General features: G+C 43.1%; 1 protein-coding gene across 2 annotated transcripts in view; it reads left to right on the top strand.

The window, feature by feature from the left end:
- Positions 1-16,090, top strand: part of Sorl1 (sortilin related receptor 1) — a 159,563-nt gene that overhangs the window by 46,926 nt on the left and 96,547 nt on the right. For both annotated transcript variants that reach the window (XM_051197179.1, XM_051197178.1), the window contains 5 exons: positions 3,681-3,782; positions 4,984-5,153; positions 8,277-8,469; positions 11,685-11,802; positions 12,012-12,085. In XM_051197179.1, coding sequence (XP_051053136.1) covers positions 3,681-3,782; positions 4,984-5,153; positions 8,277-8,469; positions 11,685-11,802; positions 12,012-12,085 — 657 coding nt within the window. The remainder of the gene's footprint in view (positions 1-3,680; positions 3,783-4,983; positions 5,154-8,276; positions 8,470-11,684; positions 11,803-12,011; positions 12,086-16,090) is intronic.

Here is a 16,090-nt window from a genome sequence, read left to right as displayed (position 1 = left end):
TCATTCTGGAAATACGGCCAATTAACATTAGCTTTATAAACTTTATTGTGGTCCTTTCCTGATCTACCCAAAAGAATGGTTCATGTTGATCTGACCTTCTCATTGCCCTCATCCACCTTCAGCATCCCTTACATATGCCAGCCCCACTAGCTGTCTATCTACCCTTTATTTAATTATCTCCCCTAGGATGGTTTTTCACTTCTTATAAAGTATTTTTTAATTAATTCTTTTTTATAATTTATACATATGCTGCACAATATATTTGGATCATGGTCTCCTGGATCCACCCCCCCCCAACTCCTGGATCCATCCCCCCCTTCCACATTCCTTATAACATCATGTCCTTTTTTGTTTGTTTTGTTTTAATTTATAACCCACTGAATCCAATTTGTGCTGCCTATGTATTATGGGTGTGGGGTCACCAATGGAGCATGCTTGACCTACTAGGATCCACACTCTTGGAGAAAATCGACTCTCTCTCTCAGAAGTGGTCCACAGCAACAGCTGCTCCACTAGTGGTGGAGGCTGTGAGCCCTCCACCCCCATGCAGGAGTGTTGACTGGCTTGATGTTGTACAGGTCTTGTGAAAGCAGCCATAACCGCTCATGTTCATATTCTTTGGTCCTGTCATGTCTAGAAGACATTGCTTTGCATGGGTCCTCCTCAACTGCTGGCTCTTAGAATCTTACTGCCCCTCTTCTGTAGTGTTCCCTCGGGACCTTGGGAGGATGGTTCTGATCTAGATATCCCATTTATGACTGATACTTTTTCTCTGCACTTTGACCAAGTGTGAGTTCTGCCAAAATGAAAGCTTGACAAGCTTGGTATGGTGGCTCATGCCTGTAAGCCCAACACTTAAGAGGTAATAGCAGGAGGGTCAGGGATTCAAGGCTATTTATCTTCAACTATACAGTATATTCAAGGTCAGCCTGGGCTACATGAGATCTTGTCTCAGGGAAAAAAACTCTGCTTAAAAAAAAAAACAATAAACAAAATGTATTCACCTTAGAACTTGTTCTATAAGTGGTGTATAGCTGTAAAAGAGATGGTATGTGCCCATGTATTTTATTAGACAGTGCTTCTGGAAATCATCTCAGTGTGCATCATCAGCAGTGGAATGGAAAGATGTCTGAGATACATGACCAATGAAGAAAGGCTAAATTGTAGGTTAGCAAGTTTTACATCTTGTCTTTTTGAAGAAATCACTCAGTTGTTTCCCTATTGTGACCCAGTTTGTGTGCAAAACACTGGATTACACATATAGGTTTGGAATTGTATTGGGCCACTGATAGCTGACTAGAAATCAAAGTGATGGCCAAGATGGGCGTTTTGTCTCTTTCCCATGCTGCCTCAGGTAGACAAGCAAGGTAAGGCTAGGGTTATGACTGTCTCTCCATTCCACCATTCTATGGAGTTATTCCTATTCTTAACATGCCTTTGCATCTTTACCCAGTTTGGGAAGACCAAAGGAAAGCCAGAATGGCCAATATGGTAGAGGTACCAGATGATTGGTGCCTTTAAATAGCTTCCCCAAAAGCCAGCATGATATCTCTTTTCACATTTCATTAAGAAGAACATGACTATGTGAATATACATGATGAGGAGAACATAAAGAATGGAGATCTTTCCTCTGAGTGAGTGTTAGTCAGGGCCCTGTTGTTCAGGAAGGAAGGGAGGCTAGGTGTTGGGGGAAGGCAGTCTTGTCATCACCATATTGTGTGTGACAGTGCAAGTGTACAGAGCTGTCTGCAAGGACTCCCTGGAAGGTGGCATGGGAAGAGGGAAAGACAGTGGGAACAGAACTCTTCATTTTATCTTGTACTGATTTATACAGTTAAATCTTTCCAAGGGACTTACTGAAAACAGTTAAAAAAAAAAAAAAAGACCAACTAACAAACCCCTGTGCCCTGTGGTTTATTAAGGGCATCAGAGCCTGACAATGCCCTGCCCTGTCAGTAGTGTGTCATGATTTTGTTGCTAATATTTTTCTTGGTAGCCATGCAATAATACATTAATGCTTTCAGAATACCTTAAGGTGAATCGGAATTATCTCAGTTTAGGAATAATTCCTTCAGAAGCAGGGAAAGGGTGCCTTTTGAGTCCTTGAAAGAAAAAAAAAAAAAACTGATGTAGTCATCTGTGACTTTGTATGTATGGGGTAAGAGTGGTGTGTGTATGTGTGTGTTTGTATGTATGTATGTATGTATGTATGTATAGTATATATGTATATATTCCCCCCCCCCATATTCCTAAACCACCTTGCAAATAACTATTGAAAGGATTTTACAGTTTCTTTTTTTTTCTTTTCTTTTTTTTTTTAATTTTAAGGTTAAAGCATCTTTCTTGCCTCAGACTTTCCTGCCTCTCATCTTCTTCTACTTTCATGATTACACCCAGGTGTGTTCACCAAAATGTGTACACACACACACACACACACACACACACACACACACACACTTTATTCCAGACTGCACACATGAGAAAAAACATGTCATTTGTCTTTCTGAGTCAGGCTTATCTCCAGTTGTATACATTTCCCTACAAATGTAATGATTTCATTGTTCTACAGGGCTGAATAAAATTCCATTGTGGAAATGTATAACATTTTCAATATCTGTTCCTTTGCTGATAGGCATCTAGGCTTGTTCTATTTCTTTGCCATTGTGGTTTAAACTTGGTTGTGCAAGGATCATTGTGTTATGCTTACAGAGTCATTGACTGTATATCCAGGAGTGGCTTAGCTGGGCCAGAGCAGGTTTTTTGTTCACATCTGAGGAACCTCCACACTGACTTCTGAAGGTGGCTGTCAAGTTTACTTTTCTATACACTTGCTATCATTTGTTTTCTTGATGATAGCCATTTTGACTGGTGTGAGATGGAATCTAAAGTAGTTTTAATTCTCATTTTTCTGATGGCTAAGGACATGGGACACTTTTTAATATATTTATTTGCCTTTGTGTTTCTTCTGTCGAAAATTCAGCTAATGTCAGACCTTTGGTATTTCTGGGAAATATTTTAGGGAAAAGAGTTTGAAGCATTGAAAAAATATAACATGCAATATATGTATTTCATGGGTGTGTGTGTTCATTTGTGCACAGGACACCTTAACATTTTCATGACCCTAGCGATGGTTTAAAATCTCTACAATGCAACATGAGATATCCTGCATTATGTTGAATGTTCTGTTCTATTAGAGAGAATGTATTTTATCAGAGGATCCTACTCCATAGGAAATATTCGGAAATTGGTACATGGAACCACCAAGGATTCTGCCAAGTTTTGCAAGTTGAAGACTTGTGATTGGATAGCTTTGTAGGCTATGTATGATGTGTGGCTGGTCTAACCTGTGCTGGCTGAAAGCCACAGGCTCTGCTCTGTCCATTTTCCACAGCTTTCTCCCCTTCTGCTGCCCCCTTTTCAGCATTGGTGGCCTCCACTACCCTTCCCATGTTCAAGTTCTTTCATGTCACTGTCCCTCCCCATCTGATAGCCACTCTGTGGGGATAGCATATCTGTGGGAGGTGTAGACTGGGTGTCCTGTACTAAACAACTAAGCTCAGGGAAAGTCACAGACTGCTTTGTGTTTTTGGTGGAATCAAAGGGGTCCAACTTTCCTTTTCCCCATGTTTTGAGGGACTGTCATCTGGCACGGTTAATTTTTCTCTCCTCTTCCTTGGCAGCATCTTCTGGGCAGCCAGCAGCAGTCATCGGTCCAGCTCTGGGTCTCCTTTGGCCGGAAGCCTATGAGAGCAGCCCAGTTTGTCACAAAGCATCCTATTAATGTGAGTGAAGTCTGCTGGAAGGGGGCAGGGGAAGGATGCTTGTTTCCAAGCATCATGGGAATGTCCTGCTGGCTGGCATGAGCATTTTACATTCTCCCTGTGGGTACCCTCCAGAGAGGCCTCTGAAGAAACCTGTTATACTCTGGGTCTGTTGGTCTGCTGTTGTGCACTTCACTGTTTTAAGTGGAGCTGAATGGGAGTCCTTTTTTCCTGCTTTAAGTGGAGTAGGATTGGCAGAGGGGTTGGCCGGTCAGCGGCCTCATATGCCAGTCCTCAAGCAATGGGAAACTTGTGCATGGCATTTGCTTATTAACCACGTGCTATATTCCTTGCAGATGGCTACAGGTTCTGAAAGAGGGTGCATTCAGGTTCTACTTTGTAGAAACAGACAGGTTAAAAAGTCTGAGGATAGAGTAGAGAAAGCATACATAACCTGTGCTTAAGTCTCCAATATCAATGCACACAGATAGCTAGGACAGAGCACTCTGGGTCCCAGGGCAGTGCAGTCAGTGGCTACAGTGGGGAGGTCTCCTCGGGAGGCTTTGGCATCAGCAGTTGGTTGACAGCTCAGTGGGGGTATGTAACAGAAGTGATGATCAATTCTTTCTGTTTCTAAGGGCTCTCTTAGTCTCCTTGGGGAAAAGAAGAGGAAATGAAACTTGTATTAATCTATATTGTGCCTTGTGCTAATGAAAGGTCTGCTGGGGAAAATGGGGAAGCATCATTACCAAAAAGAGGTTTCTAGGTCACTTATGGAGGTCATAGGCCCATTCTTTTTAATAATTTATTTTTGTTTTATATGCATTGGTGTTTTGCCTGCATATCTGTGTGAGTGTGTTGGATCTCCCAGAAGTGGAGTTATAGAGAGTTGTGAGCTGCCATGTGGGTGCTGGAAATTGAACTCAGGTCCTCTGGAAGAGCAGCCAGTACTCTTAACCAATGAGCCATCTCTCCAGCCCCCTAGAGGTCCATTCTTGTCTTGTGTTTTACCAGCAAGCTCCATGTGTAGAGCAGCCATGGACGACACGTGGACTGGAAAAGCATTTCAGCTTCTTTGTTCAGGCCAGTCCTGGCTGCTGCCTTTGTTGCCATTTTCATCACTGGGACATTTGGAGTCATTGCTTTCATGTGTGTGTGAGCAGCCAATCCACAAGAATAATTGTGTTTTTGACTATTTGTCTCCTGACTTTGGGTTCCAAAGGAATACTACATCGCCGATGCCTCAGAAGACCAGGTGTTCGTGTGTGTGAGTCACAGCAACAACAGTACTAACTTATACATCTCAGAGGCAGAGGGGCTGGAATTCTCCTTGTCCCTGGAGAACGTGCTGTATTATAGCCCAGGAGGGGTTGGCAGTGACACCCTGGTGAGGTAAGGAAACTGACCATGTCCCACCCACCTCTTACCCCCAACTTCCTGGGTTAGCAAAGGTCACCAGCCTCTTCTTACTTCAGTGGTTTGCAATATTAGTTTCACACACGGCCCCTCGCTTGAGGTGCTTTCCAAGTATGCCCCACATCCATCCCTGCATCTGCTGTCCTCAGACTGCAATTGAATTGGTGTATGGTATGGTTCAGGTTGTACCCAGGGGATTTCTGTGTACAGTCAAGGCTGAGTGCTGCCGCTCTAGATGGCATTAGGACCTCAGACACTCTGTTAACCACTCCCTTGGGTTTTGTGGTCTCTGAGCCAATGGGCAAGAGTGGAAGATACCGATACCATCGCTTCAGGGAACACAGGGGCCTTGCTTCCAAGTGACTGATTGACAGCCTCTTTTAGAGGTAATTATAAGGTAGTATGTGATAACAATAGTCCCAGTGTCATTACCCCTTTAACTGGCGATCACAAGTGTAGGACTGCCTTGTGCCTCTACTTCTGGATGCTTTTTGACTACTACCTTTATTGAGGGCCTTGGGAGCAGTTGAGGACTCTGGCTTACTTTTTCTGGATATTTGGTATAGGTGGAATCATGCATCATGCAGTGATATGTGGCCTTTTGTGTCTGGCTTCTAACATGTTCAAGGTTACCCCATGGGCTATATGTTAGCACCTCATTTCCTTTTGTGGGTGAATAGTAGATTTTACTTGTTTTAATATTTAAAATTTATGATCCATTGTCCCTCAGGTCTTTTGCCAACTTTAGAGCCCCTATTCCCCCCGCTCCCCCCCCCCCACACACACTGCCCTGGAGACTCCTGCGGCTATGCAGTGAATAGCATACAGCTTGCTAAGGACTTTTTCATTTTTCTCATTTGTCAGACATTAGATGACTTTCTCATGGTAAGACAGAGTGGAAGCCCAACCTGGAAAAGACTACCAAGGAAGCAGTGACCTCAGTTATGTCACCACAGGGGTTTTCCACACATATAGACTGCCTTTTTTGTGTGTGACAGTTTCCTCCTGTGATTTCTGAGTCCCACTTGAGACATTGAAAATAGATTCATGTTTAAAGTAGTGGGCCAACACCCTGTTCAGGTTTCTTCTTATTTTCACATTTTATCTCAGGGTGACAGGCTTGCAGATATGCTCAGTTCAGTGACCTGTTGTCATTTGTGGCTCCGTCTCAGTCAGATGAAATAGGATAAGGGTGAGTTATCAGATGACATGGGCAGGCTTGTTTAGAATAAACTTCTCTGAACTGAGTGGTGCCGAGGAACTGGCTCTCATTTCCTTAAAGAAACGGTGTGAGAACTCTTAATAGGGGGTCACTCTGGCATCTGTTGCTTGTGCTTGGAAGGATCTCATGGGAAGACATAGCTAGTTGCAGGACTGTTGTAGGAACTAATGTGCTAAACATGTGGCCTACCCATTGGGGCAATTTAAGAAGGAGCACTTGGCTAGTACATGGAGTTGACTGCCAGGATGTAGATTTTGCATGGGGTATGGCTGAAGGGGGTACCTGGTAAACTGCCTGGCAAATTTCAGTCCTAAATACCCAGGAAAGAAGGGAAGAAGTGCCTTGGAGTGGGCTGCTGAGGCTAAGATGGAAGAAAAGGGGCTCGTGGAAGAGAATACTGACATGAAGTCTATGGTTCTAGTGCAACCCAAAGAGGGAAATGAGGCATGGACTGGCATTAGGGCAGAGGTATTATAAGGGAAAAGCTGACAGGTACTAAATGCTTAAACCCCAGGAAGATGGGCAGGGAAAAGAACCTGGGCTTGTCTGAGAGAAACCCAGGCCTCCCAGTTGAGCATAACAAGCAGTGGACCTCAGGATGGCAGATTTCAGAGGCAAGAGAATGGAGGAAAGCAGTGCAGAAGACCAGGGCCCTTTAGCCCATTCCCTAATAGAGCCCTAAGGAATCCCATGACAGTCGGTTGGGTCTATATCCCAGTATGTGTTGAGTGACTGCTCATTCTACCAACCAAGAGCAGCTTCATTAGTGCTCCTTACTTATTGTTGGTTGTGATGGCTGAGCCATCCCTCAGCCCAGTACTACTTAGTTATTGCCCCCTTTCTTGCAGCAGTGGTCTGTGTATATGTCTCTCTGTCTGAGGTGGCCCAACCATCACCCAGCTCAGGGACATAGGATGGGGAAGACATAACCAGTCTTCTGCTTTACTATGCACCCCATAGCTAAGAACCCCTGACATAAAGAACCCCTGATGCACTTTTAAAAGCCACCCAAGAACCACGGGGACCATTCCTCACAGATAAGACATTTGGAATGAGTGTGCCACGTTAATGAAAAGCTCCCTTCTGGTGGGTGAGTGGGCTCTTGGCACGGGGGCGGGGGGGGGGAACAGGGGAGATCCTTGCCTTAACAAGTGCAGCCTCAGGCTTTGCGGAGTCATGCTGGCTGGCTGTGCTGTTGTACTGTGATAGATGCTGCTAGAACTCCTGACAGGTAACCCTGTGGTGCTTAATGCTCGTATTTCTACAGGACAGATTAGACTGTGAATCTCAGCATTGTTGCTAGTGTTTGGCATGTCTGACTCAAGGCTTCCTGCTTGTCCAGGCTTCTCAAAGGATTTGGATCAGTGTTCATAGTGAAGGGATTGATGTGGCTCTGTCAGCTACTTTAAGACATCTTCTGCATTCTCAATGTCCTTTTAGAAGTCGTTGGTTGGCTGAGCCCTTAAAAACAATATTTATTTATGTATTTACTTATTTTTTTCAAGAGCTGGTTATTTAACTACAAAGAAATGAGGTACGGTGCATGTTACATGGATAACCCTTGTAAACATGCAAGTGAAAGTAACAAGATATAAAGGGTATTGTATGGTTCAATTTATATGGAGTAGCCAAACCAGGCAGTCCGTAGAGACAGAAAGCAAATCTATGGTTGCCACGGCCTGGGAACCGAAGGAAAACAGACAGTGCCTGCCAATAATGAAAACGTTCTGGAACTCATGACACACAACTTTGTGAACATACTTAATGCCAGTGGTAATGTGTGCTTTAAGATGGTTCAATATTGTGCCGCACACAATTCAAAATGGCAAGCAAATACCAGTCTCGGGTGATGGCTGCTTCTTTTTCTCTGACTGTAGGTATTTTGCAAATGAGCCCTTTGCTGACTTTCACCGTGTGGAAGGCTTACAAGGAGTCTACATTGCCACCCTGATGAATGGTTCTATGAATGAGGAGAACATGAGGTCGGTCATCACCTTTGACAAAGGGGGAACCTGGGAATTTCTTCAGGCCCCAGCCTTCACAGGATATGGAGAGAAAATCAATTGTGAGGTACAGTTGCTTTAATTGTGTTTGGCTTTTTTGATACAAAGCAGAGAGCTGTGGTCTGGAGCAGTTTTCTATATTCAATATTTCCAGGAAGCATGCAGGATGAAAGAACACCCTGTTACTACCACAGGGAACAAAACTTTCATATGCACACCTGTCCTTTCAGGGCCCTGCTCCCCACCAGGGCATGGTGGGGGCTGTGATGAGCTCAGGGAACCATGAGATATTGAAGAATTTTCTTTGTGGTGTTTCAGAGATTGAACTTAGGGCCTCATATAGGCTAAACAGGTGTTTAACTACTGAGCTACTACACCTTTAGCCCGTATCTCAAGTTTTGCTGTGTTACGTTTTGTTTGTGTGATGGACTCTTGCTATGTAGCCAAGGCTGACCTGGAATTTATTATGTGGATCTAGCTGGTCTTGAACTTGCAGTCTTTCTACATTAGTGCCCTAAGTACTTAGAATGCTGCCACACCCACCTTAATTTAAAAGTTTGAAGCAAGCACAGGATACACATCTGTTAGACATCACGTTTATTACTTGACTAATGAGCTTGAGCCAGTTCACAGCTTCAACATAAGGGCATATCATATTTCTTTTGAGGATATCACATCTCTGGGGAGCTGGAGTTTGGTGAGTCAATTTGATGAAAGACTCAGTGGGAAGATTAGGGTGGGACAGAAAATGAGTGTGACGGTGTCACATAGGTGCATTTATCCCATTAGCAGGACATGTGATTATTTAAACATGAGATGGACATGTTTTGTTCCAGCTTATATATATACAACTGTTTCAAATTGATGTTCTCTTGGTAGTATGTGTGTGTGTTAAGTCTAAACACAGTGTTTAGACTTAACTCTAAAAGACACATGATGGTATAATTTTTCTTCTGGCCTGGAATTACTATAAAAATGACAATACCAATTCTATATTAAACCTACAGTGTTGAAGAATGAGTATAGTGTTCTCTGCCTACGTGCCTATCTGAAAAGCTAAACATGTTAAACCATTATTTTGGTCCCACTAAGTGTTCTCATGAGTTGATTCTTGTGTTTCCTGGTCTCCTGTGATACCCCCCCTCCCAACACACACACACTTTTATTTCTTTTTCATCTGAGGGATCCAGTAGACAAAAAGAAACTAGAAGAAGAAATTAGTGTTAATTTTAGTTAGTCACCTAATCTTTTGGATTTTTTGAATTATTCGTTCATGGTAAGCTATGGTGTCTTTCTATTTTCTTATCAGTATTCTTCACCTTGGGAAAATTCTTTTTGAAACTATTAGAATGTACTTCCTAATTTTTCTTCTTTTGGGGCCACAAGTCTTGTTATACCACATGAAATGTAACTCTGGAAAGAGGAGGGCTATAAACAGACATGGGTAAACCTTAGTATTTAGGGCCTCAGAAGTTTGGCCGGTCTTGATCTGGATTTGTCTAGGCTGTTTTGAACATGCCATGGTGGGGAGGAGCTTGGCTAAACAGTCAGTGGCATTGTTGTTTCTCAGACTTACAACTGTAGGATTATTAATCAGCTAATAGTTTCTGATTCTTACTTTAGGTGGTGGTTGGGTCCTTCTCTCTTTGCTATATACCAAATAGCTAATAAGAAACAACTTTAAGGAAGAAAGGGGTTATTAATTGGCTCAAGAGTTTGAACCTACCATCCATTGTGGTGGGAAAGGCTCAGTGCTGGTGCCTAGCTTGCTTTTGCCTTTATCTCTTTTCTTTCAGGCAGGGATCTCAGACCATGGAATGGTGGGTCTTCCTTCCTCAGCTTAGCCTCTCTGGAAACATCCTCACAGACACACCTAGAGGGGTATCTTCTAGGTGATTATGGGTCCAGTCAAACTGATAATGAACATTAACTATCATAGGTGGTATATTAGCTTTCTGTCACTATTGCAAAGTGAATGTCAATATCAGTTTGTAAGGGAGAAAGACTGATATTTGGCCCAGGGTTTCAGAGGTATCAGTAGTTTTTGTCTGAGCTTGCTTGGCTGTGTTGATTTGGGCCAATGAGTGGCAAGGCTGAACATTGGTGGGAATGCGTGGTGGGATAAGTTTGCTTGATCATGGCAGATAGGAAATGGATATAAGAAGCCCAAAGAGGAAGGGGCCAGCATCCCCATGTCCCCTTCAGAGGCACAGCTAATGACATGACTTGCACTAGGCTCCACCTCCTAAAGATTCTGCCACTTCCCAGAAGTGCCAAAATCTTGTGACCAAATCCTTAGAACAGGACCCTTGAGGACTATTTCAGTCTACCATTAAAGGTGCAGAAAAGACTGTGATATACATGACTAAAGCTTGGACATGAGGATGCAGAAGCACTTCTAAGGATTGACCTCCTTGTGGGTGAAGTAACAGGAGTGAAAAGAAGAGGTGGGCAAGGAAAAATTCTTCCTTCTGGTTTTAGTTGAACAGACTGGGAAGCTAGCAAGGTTGTTTTACAGAAAGGTTCTTCTTTGTGTGTGACAAAAAGAAACAGATTGAACATCCTGTCATCATTCTTACTTGTGCTAAGAGCACAGAGTTCCCCTGTTTTGACTGCTGTTATGTCTGAAATATCTTGACTATCATTTTTCTGGCCAGGAGAATGAGGCAGAAGCATTGTGGTTGTCTGTAGAACTCAGTCAGCATCAGCATGCAGTAAGGAAGCCAGCTTCCATAACACTACACTGCATCTTTGTGCAAATGTGGGATATGACTTTAAGGTTTCCAAATGACCCCTAGGGCATTCCTATCTCACATGTGATGCATCTGGCCATGTACCAATGAGTCTTTTTGACTTCTGATTCTTTCCCTTCTGACAAAACTGTTAGAATTGCATTTGAGGCACACCTGCACTGACTCAGAATGTCAACACACCATTTCACTTCTCTTTGTTTCTGAATCCCTGGGAAGGGTCTCTGGATGACACCAGCTGTGGAGTGCCTTTCTTCTCGATTTGAGTTGACATTGGTTTATAATTGTTATTCCTGGGAGTCTCAGGACTTTAAGTTATTTTTCTCTTTTCTTCAGTGGTAGACATTTATGTTGGTTCGGAAGATGCGCTCTGTCTAGGGAGATTTGGAGACCAATGGGTTGTAAGTCTGTTTTCTTCTGGGCCGGACCTTCTTCTGGGTCTTGCTATGGGGTCCTCGGATAGACTCCTGGGTTTGAGGGAGTCCTAGGCGTGTGCTGCATACTGATCCCATCTGGAAATTTCCTTCTGAAGCTCTCCCAAGGTTGTTCCCTCCACCTGGCCCAGCGTCTCAGCCAGCTGCTCAACCTCCAACTCCGGAGGATGCCCATCTTGTCCAAGGAGTCAGCCCCCGGCCTCATCATTGCCACAGGTAAGTGCATTGCTGTCACAGAAGCTTTGGTGGGCTGGTTATGTGCAGCCAGATAAATAGTGATCATCCACACCTCCAGCCGTGACCACTCCCCAAGGCTTTAAAACTTCATCTTAGTGACTACCTACTACTGGAGATGTCTGGTGGGGCCAGATATATTTCTGGCATTTTCTTGAATGAATAGTCATTCTTCCTTTTTTATGTTTCAGGCTCTGTGGGAAAAAACTTGGCCAGCAAGACTAATGTGTACATCTCTAGCAGTGCTGGAGCCAGGTGGAGAGAGGTCAGTGCTTGGTGGCAGGTCTTTTCTAAGTGTGAGCATGTGGACTGGGCACCAACATTTCAGGGCCACGGTGGTCCCCGGGGTAGAGGTCTGTGATGCTTATATGATCCATATGTTTATACAGAAACCCAGGGCCCTATAGAAGAGCTAGCCACACTCCTGTGTATTCACACCCTATAATGTGCTCATGACTTTTGCTAAAATATCACTTTAAAAAAAAAACAGACTTTTTCAATTTTTATTAGAAACAACTGTGAATTTGACCAAGTTTTCCAGGATTATGCATTCCATGGGGTTAGGGGTGGGGATACAGAATTTGTTTTGGTTCCTACTTTAGCCCTGGGCTGCAACAGTGGCTCACATAGAGAAAATGTGTCAGGAATTACAATGCATTTGTGGTGGGTCTGACACTGCTGATTTCTGAGCCATGCTGACTGGGTACTTTCACCTTCTCCATGCCATAGGAGGAGATCACTTTCTGTTTCAACACTGTACACCCCATTTGAATCTTGAGCACTGACCTTGCCCATTATCAAGGGTCAGATAGTTCTCCAGCATCATCGCTTAAGCTGTAGCCTTGGATGTCAGAGAGTCCCCAAACTTGAAAAAAAAAAAAAAGCCCTTTGGCCTTCTGTGACTTAGAGGCAAAGAAAGTCTTATTCTGTAGGGACTGGGGTCCTTGCTGACCCTGGGGGTGGTTCCTGACATCCTCAGCAGATCGGTGCACAGGAATTTGTAAAGCATCAGGTCAGAGTCCTGTGGCTGGCTTGTGGAGTCAGCAGCCTTGTATCCCTCCCCACAGTGCTTCCTATGGAGAATGAAGTATGCACACTTCCACATTTAAATCTGCAATATGCAAAACAATAATGTTACAGTCTGGCTCTGGGTAATTTGTAAATATTGCTCTTTATTTTCCCTCATATGTGGTTTGGGCTTGCTTATCATCCCTCTACATGAGAGATGGAGGACACTGTGTGTGTGTGTGTGTGTCTGTGTGCATGTGAGTGTCTGCATGTACACACACACACACACACACACACACACCACATATGCATACATGTGCACAAGTTAAGGCTTCTACCAGAATGGTGGAAAATGCAAGCCCATATTCATATCAAGGAAGTGATCAGGACATAGTGGTTAAACAAGGGTTCAAGGTTTGGAATTTTCAGGTCATCCATGTCCTTGTCCTATCCCAAGGGAAAGATGGAACAGCTGCTTGCCTGGGGCCACAGAGCTGTTGCTTCCTTTGGAGTGGGATGTCCTCTCATCAGCAGAGAGGCCTGTGGGCTTTCTGCTGCTGGTGACAACCAGGACTGGAACATCTGCAAGTGATTTCCTTTGGGTAGAGATCTGTGTCTTGCTCCTCCTCCGGTAAAGCAGTGTTGCCTGGCTGTTGCCAGGGCAGCTGTCTGAGACTCTCTCCAGGCATACGTAATACCTGCCAGGAAGTAGTCAACACCCAAGAGACCTTGTTTTGGGAACTAGCACAGAAGTTACTGGGGGGGGGGGTTGGGAGGCAGAGACTACCTGTGAGGGAGCATCAGAGTCCCTGTGGGTGGCCTTCACCACAGAGGCCCCATGTGGGATGTACATCAGCCATCCTCTACACTGGGGGATGAAGGATACAGGTGACAGATTGCTGCAGGGAACACTAGTGCCTTGGTTGCTCCCCAACCAGCTAGTTATGCAAATTCTCCGATCTGCACGATTCCTTCTTACTCTTTCTTTTATAACAGCTTGATTGAGAGCTGTGAACTACAGCAAATCTGTTAGTGTTCAGTTTGATAAGATCCATCCTTCATCTCCACAGATTCAAGTGTCAAGCATCCCCTCAAGTATTTTTGTATCCTCTCATAATATGCTTTCCTCTCTCCACCCTCATCCTATCTGCAACCATCTCTTCCTATTGTTATCAAACCTAGAACTCCATGTAAGTGCTGTTCTATATCAATGCCATGTTCACTCTACTTTCTTGAATTCTGTCACTCATGAGAATTGGAAGCCCATCCACTAGGCTTCATTGCCTGTGGCCTTTTTGGCCTTTTCCTGTTTTGTCCCTCACCGTCGGATAACAGTGTTTTTTGTTTATCCAATCAACTTGTCAATCCTTGGAATGGTAGAGCTCTTTTAATTTCTGACACTTAATTTTCCCATTTGTGTGTGTGTGTTCTGTAGTTTCGAGCTGTGTTTGAATATGTGATTCATTTAGAGTAAATTTCTGAATCTGTCATAAGAGAAAGATTGCCTCCCCATTTTTTCACATTTCTAATCTGATCAAACCACTTTTTGATATCTCTTTTAACTCTGTTTTATGCATTTATTGAGAAGACTTCTCTTTCTCCTGTTGAGTTGCCCTGGTACCTCTTTGAAAATCAATTTGCCATGTCTATGTGGGTATATTTTAGGGCTTTCTGTTTTGTTCCATTGAGGCACTAAGTGTCTGCTTTCTACCATGATCATATTGTATTGATGACCAAAGCCTTATAGCCAGTGTTGGAATCAATTAGGGTAAGTCCTTTGCTTATTTTCAAACTTGCTATCATTATTCACTGTCCTTTGTGCTTTCGCATTCCCTGTCAGTTTCGTTAGGACTTTCACTGGTGTGCATTAAATAGGTGATCGGTTTCAGGGTATATTGACTTCTTAGTAACACTGAGTCTTTTGATCTACAGTTGTAGTCTATTTCTCCATGTCGCCTTTAATTTTTCTTAGCATCTTTAAGTTTCTAATGTAAAAGTTGTGTATGTCATCTCTTTAGGTTGCTCAGACTGGAACTCATGGCCTTACTGTCTCTGTCTCCTGAGTGCTGGAGTTGTAAGCACATGCTGCCATGCCTGACTTGATACTTCTTTTCTTAACTCAATGGGGATTGAATCCAGGGTCTTCCACATACTAGACAAGTGCTCCACGGAGCTATAATATATATGTGTGCTATTCTTAGAAATTTAAATTTGGTGTTAATGAAAATGGAACTTTACTTAAGTTTATTCCTAGATTTGTTTGTTTGCTTATTTATTTATTTTTAAAGACAAGGTCTGTCTGCCCTGGAACTTGCTATATAGAATAAGGTGACTGTGAGCTCCACCTAGCTCTGACAGTGCTGGGATTAAAGGCATGCACCGCCATACCTGGATTCATTCCTAGATTTTTATCCTAATATATAACAATGCTTTCAGCATCCTATGGCTTTGCCAAAGGCATGAATTCATTTTAGTTAGTTATTGTGTATGTGGATTTATTATTAACAATCGAACCAGATGCAGAGGAAGGCAATTACATTTCTTCCTTTCTAATCTTTTAATACATTATTTCTTTTTCTTCCCACTGTGTTGTGTTCTCTTTTTAGTTTCCTCTCTCTCCTCTTACTATAGTGACTCTGGCATCCATGTATTGTTAAGTAGAAGTAGGAGTGAGTATTCCAGTTTGTTCTCTGTCTGAAGGAGAAACATCTTATCTGCTTACTATTTTTAAGGCAGTGTCTCTCTTTGTAATCTAGGTAGACTAGCCTTTCTCAACCTCATGAATAATGGGATTACAGATGTGCACCTGTTCAAACAATAGGCCCATAATTGTATGTGATGTGTGTGTATCTTACCAAAATAAAGAAAAATCCTGTTATTCCCACTCTATTGATAACTCTAATAAAAAATATCAGGATCAGATATTGAATTTTGTCACATGTCACTTTTATATCAGTATGATAGTGTAGGTTTTCTTTGTTACTTGTATGGATTATATTGATGCTTGAATACTAAGCTAACTTTTAGTTACAGAATAAATCCCATGATATGTTATCCTATTTGAATAGAGCTAAGTTTGACGTGCTAAAAATGAAAAGGATCTCTTTGTGAGAAATACTAGTAGGTAACATCCCATTTGCAGTGTCTTTGGTAAGTTTCTGTGTTGGTCTAGCCAGCCTCATAAAATAAGCTGATTCAGTGTCCTTCCTTTGTTCCTTTGTTGCTGGCTGCCTGTGTCATGTGCAATTCACCACTGGGCTGC

The sequence above is a fragment of the Phodopus roborovskii genome, unplaced genomic scaffold (genome assembly GCF_943737965.1).
Source record: "Phodopus roborovskii unplaced genomic scaffold, PHOROB, whole genome shotgun sequence".
Lineage (NCBI taxonomy): Eukaryota > Metazoa > Chordata > Mammalia > Rodentia > Cricetidae > Phodopus > Phodopus roborovskii.
This window is presented reverse-complemented; position numbering and strand designations above follow the sequence as displayed.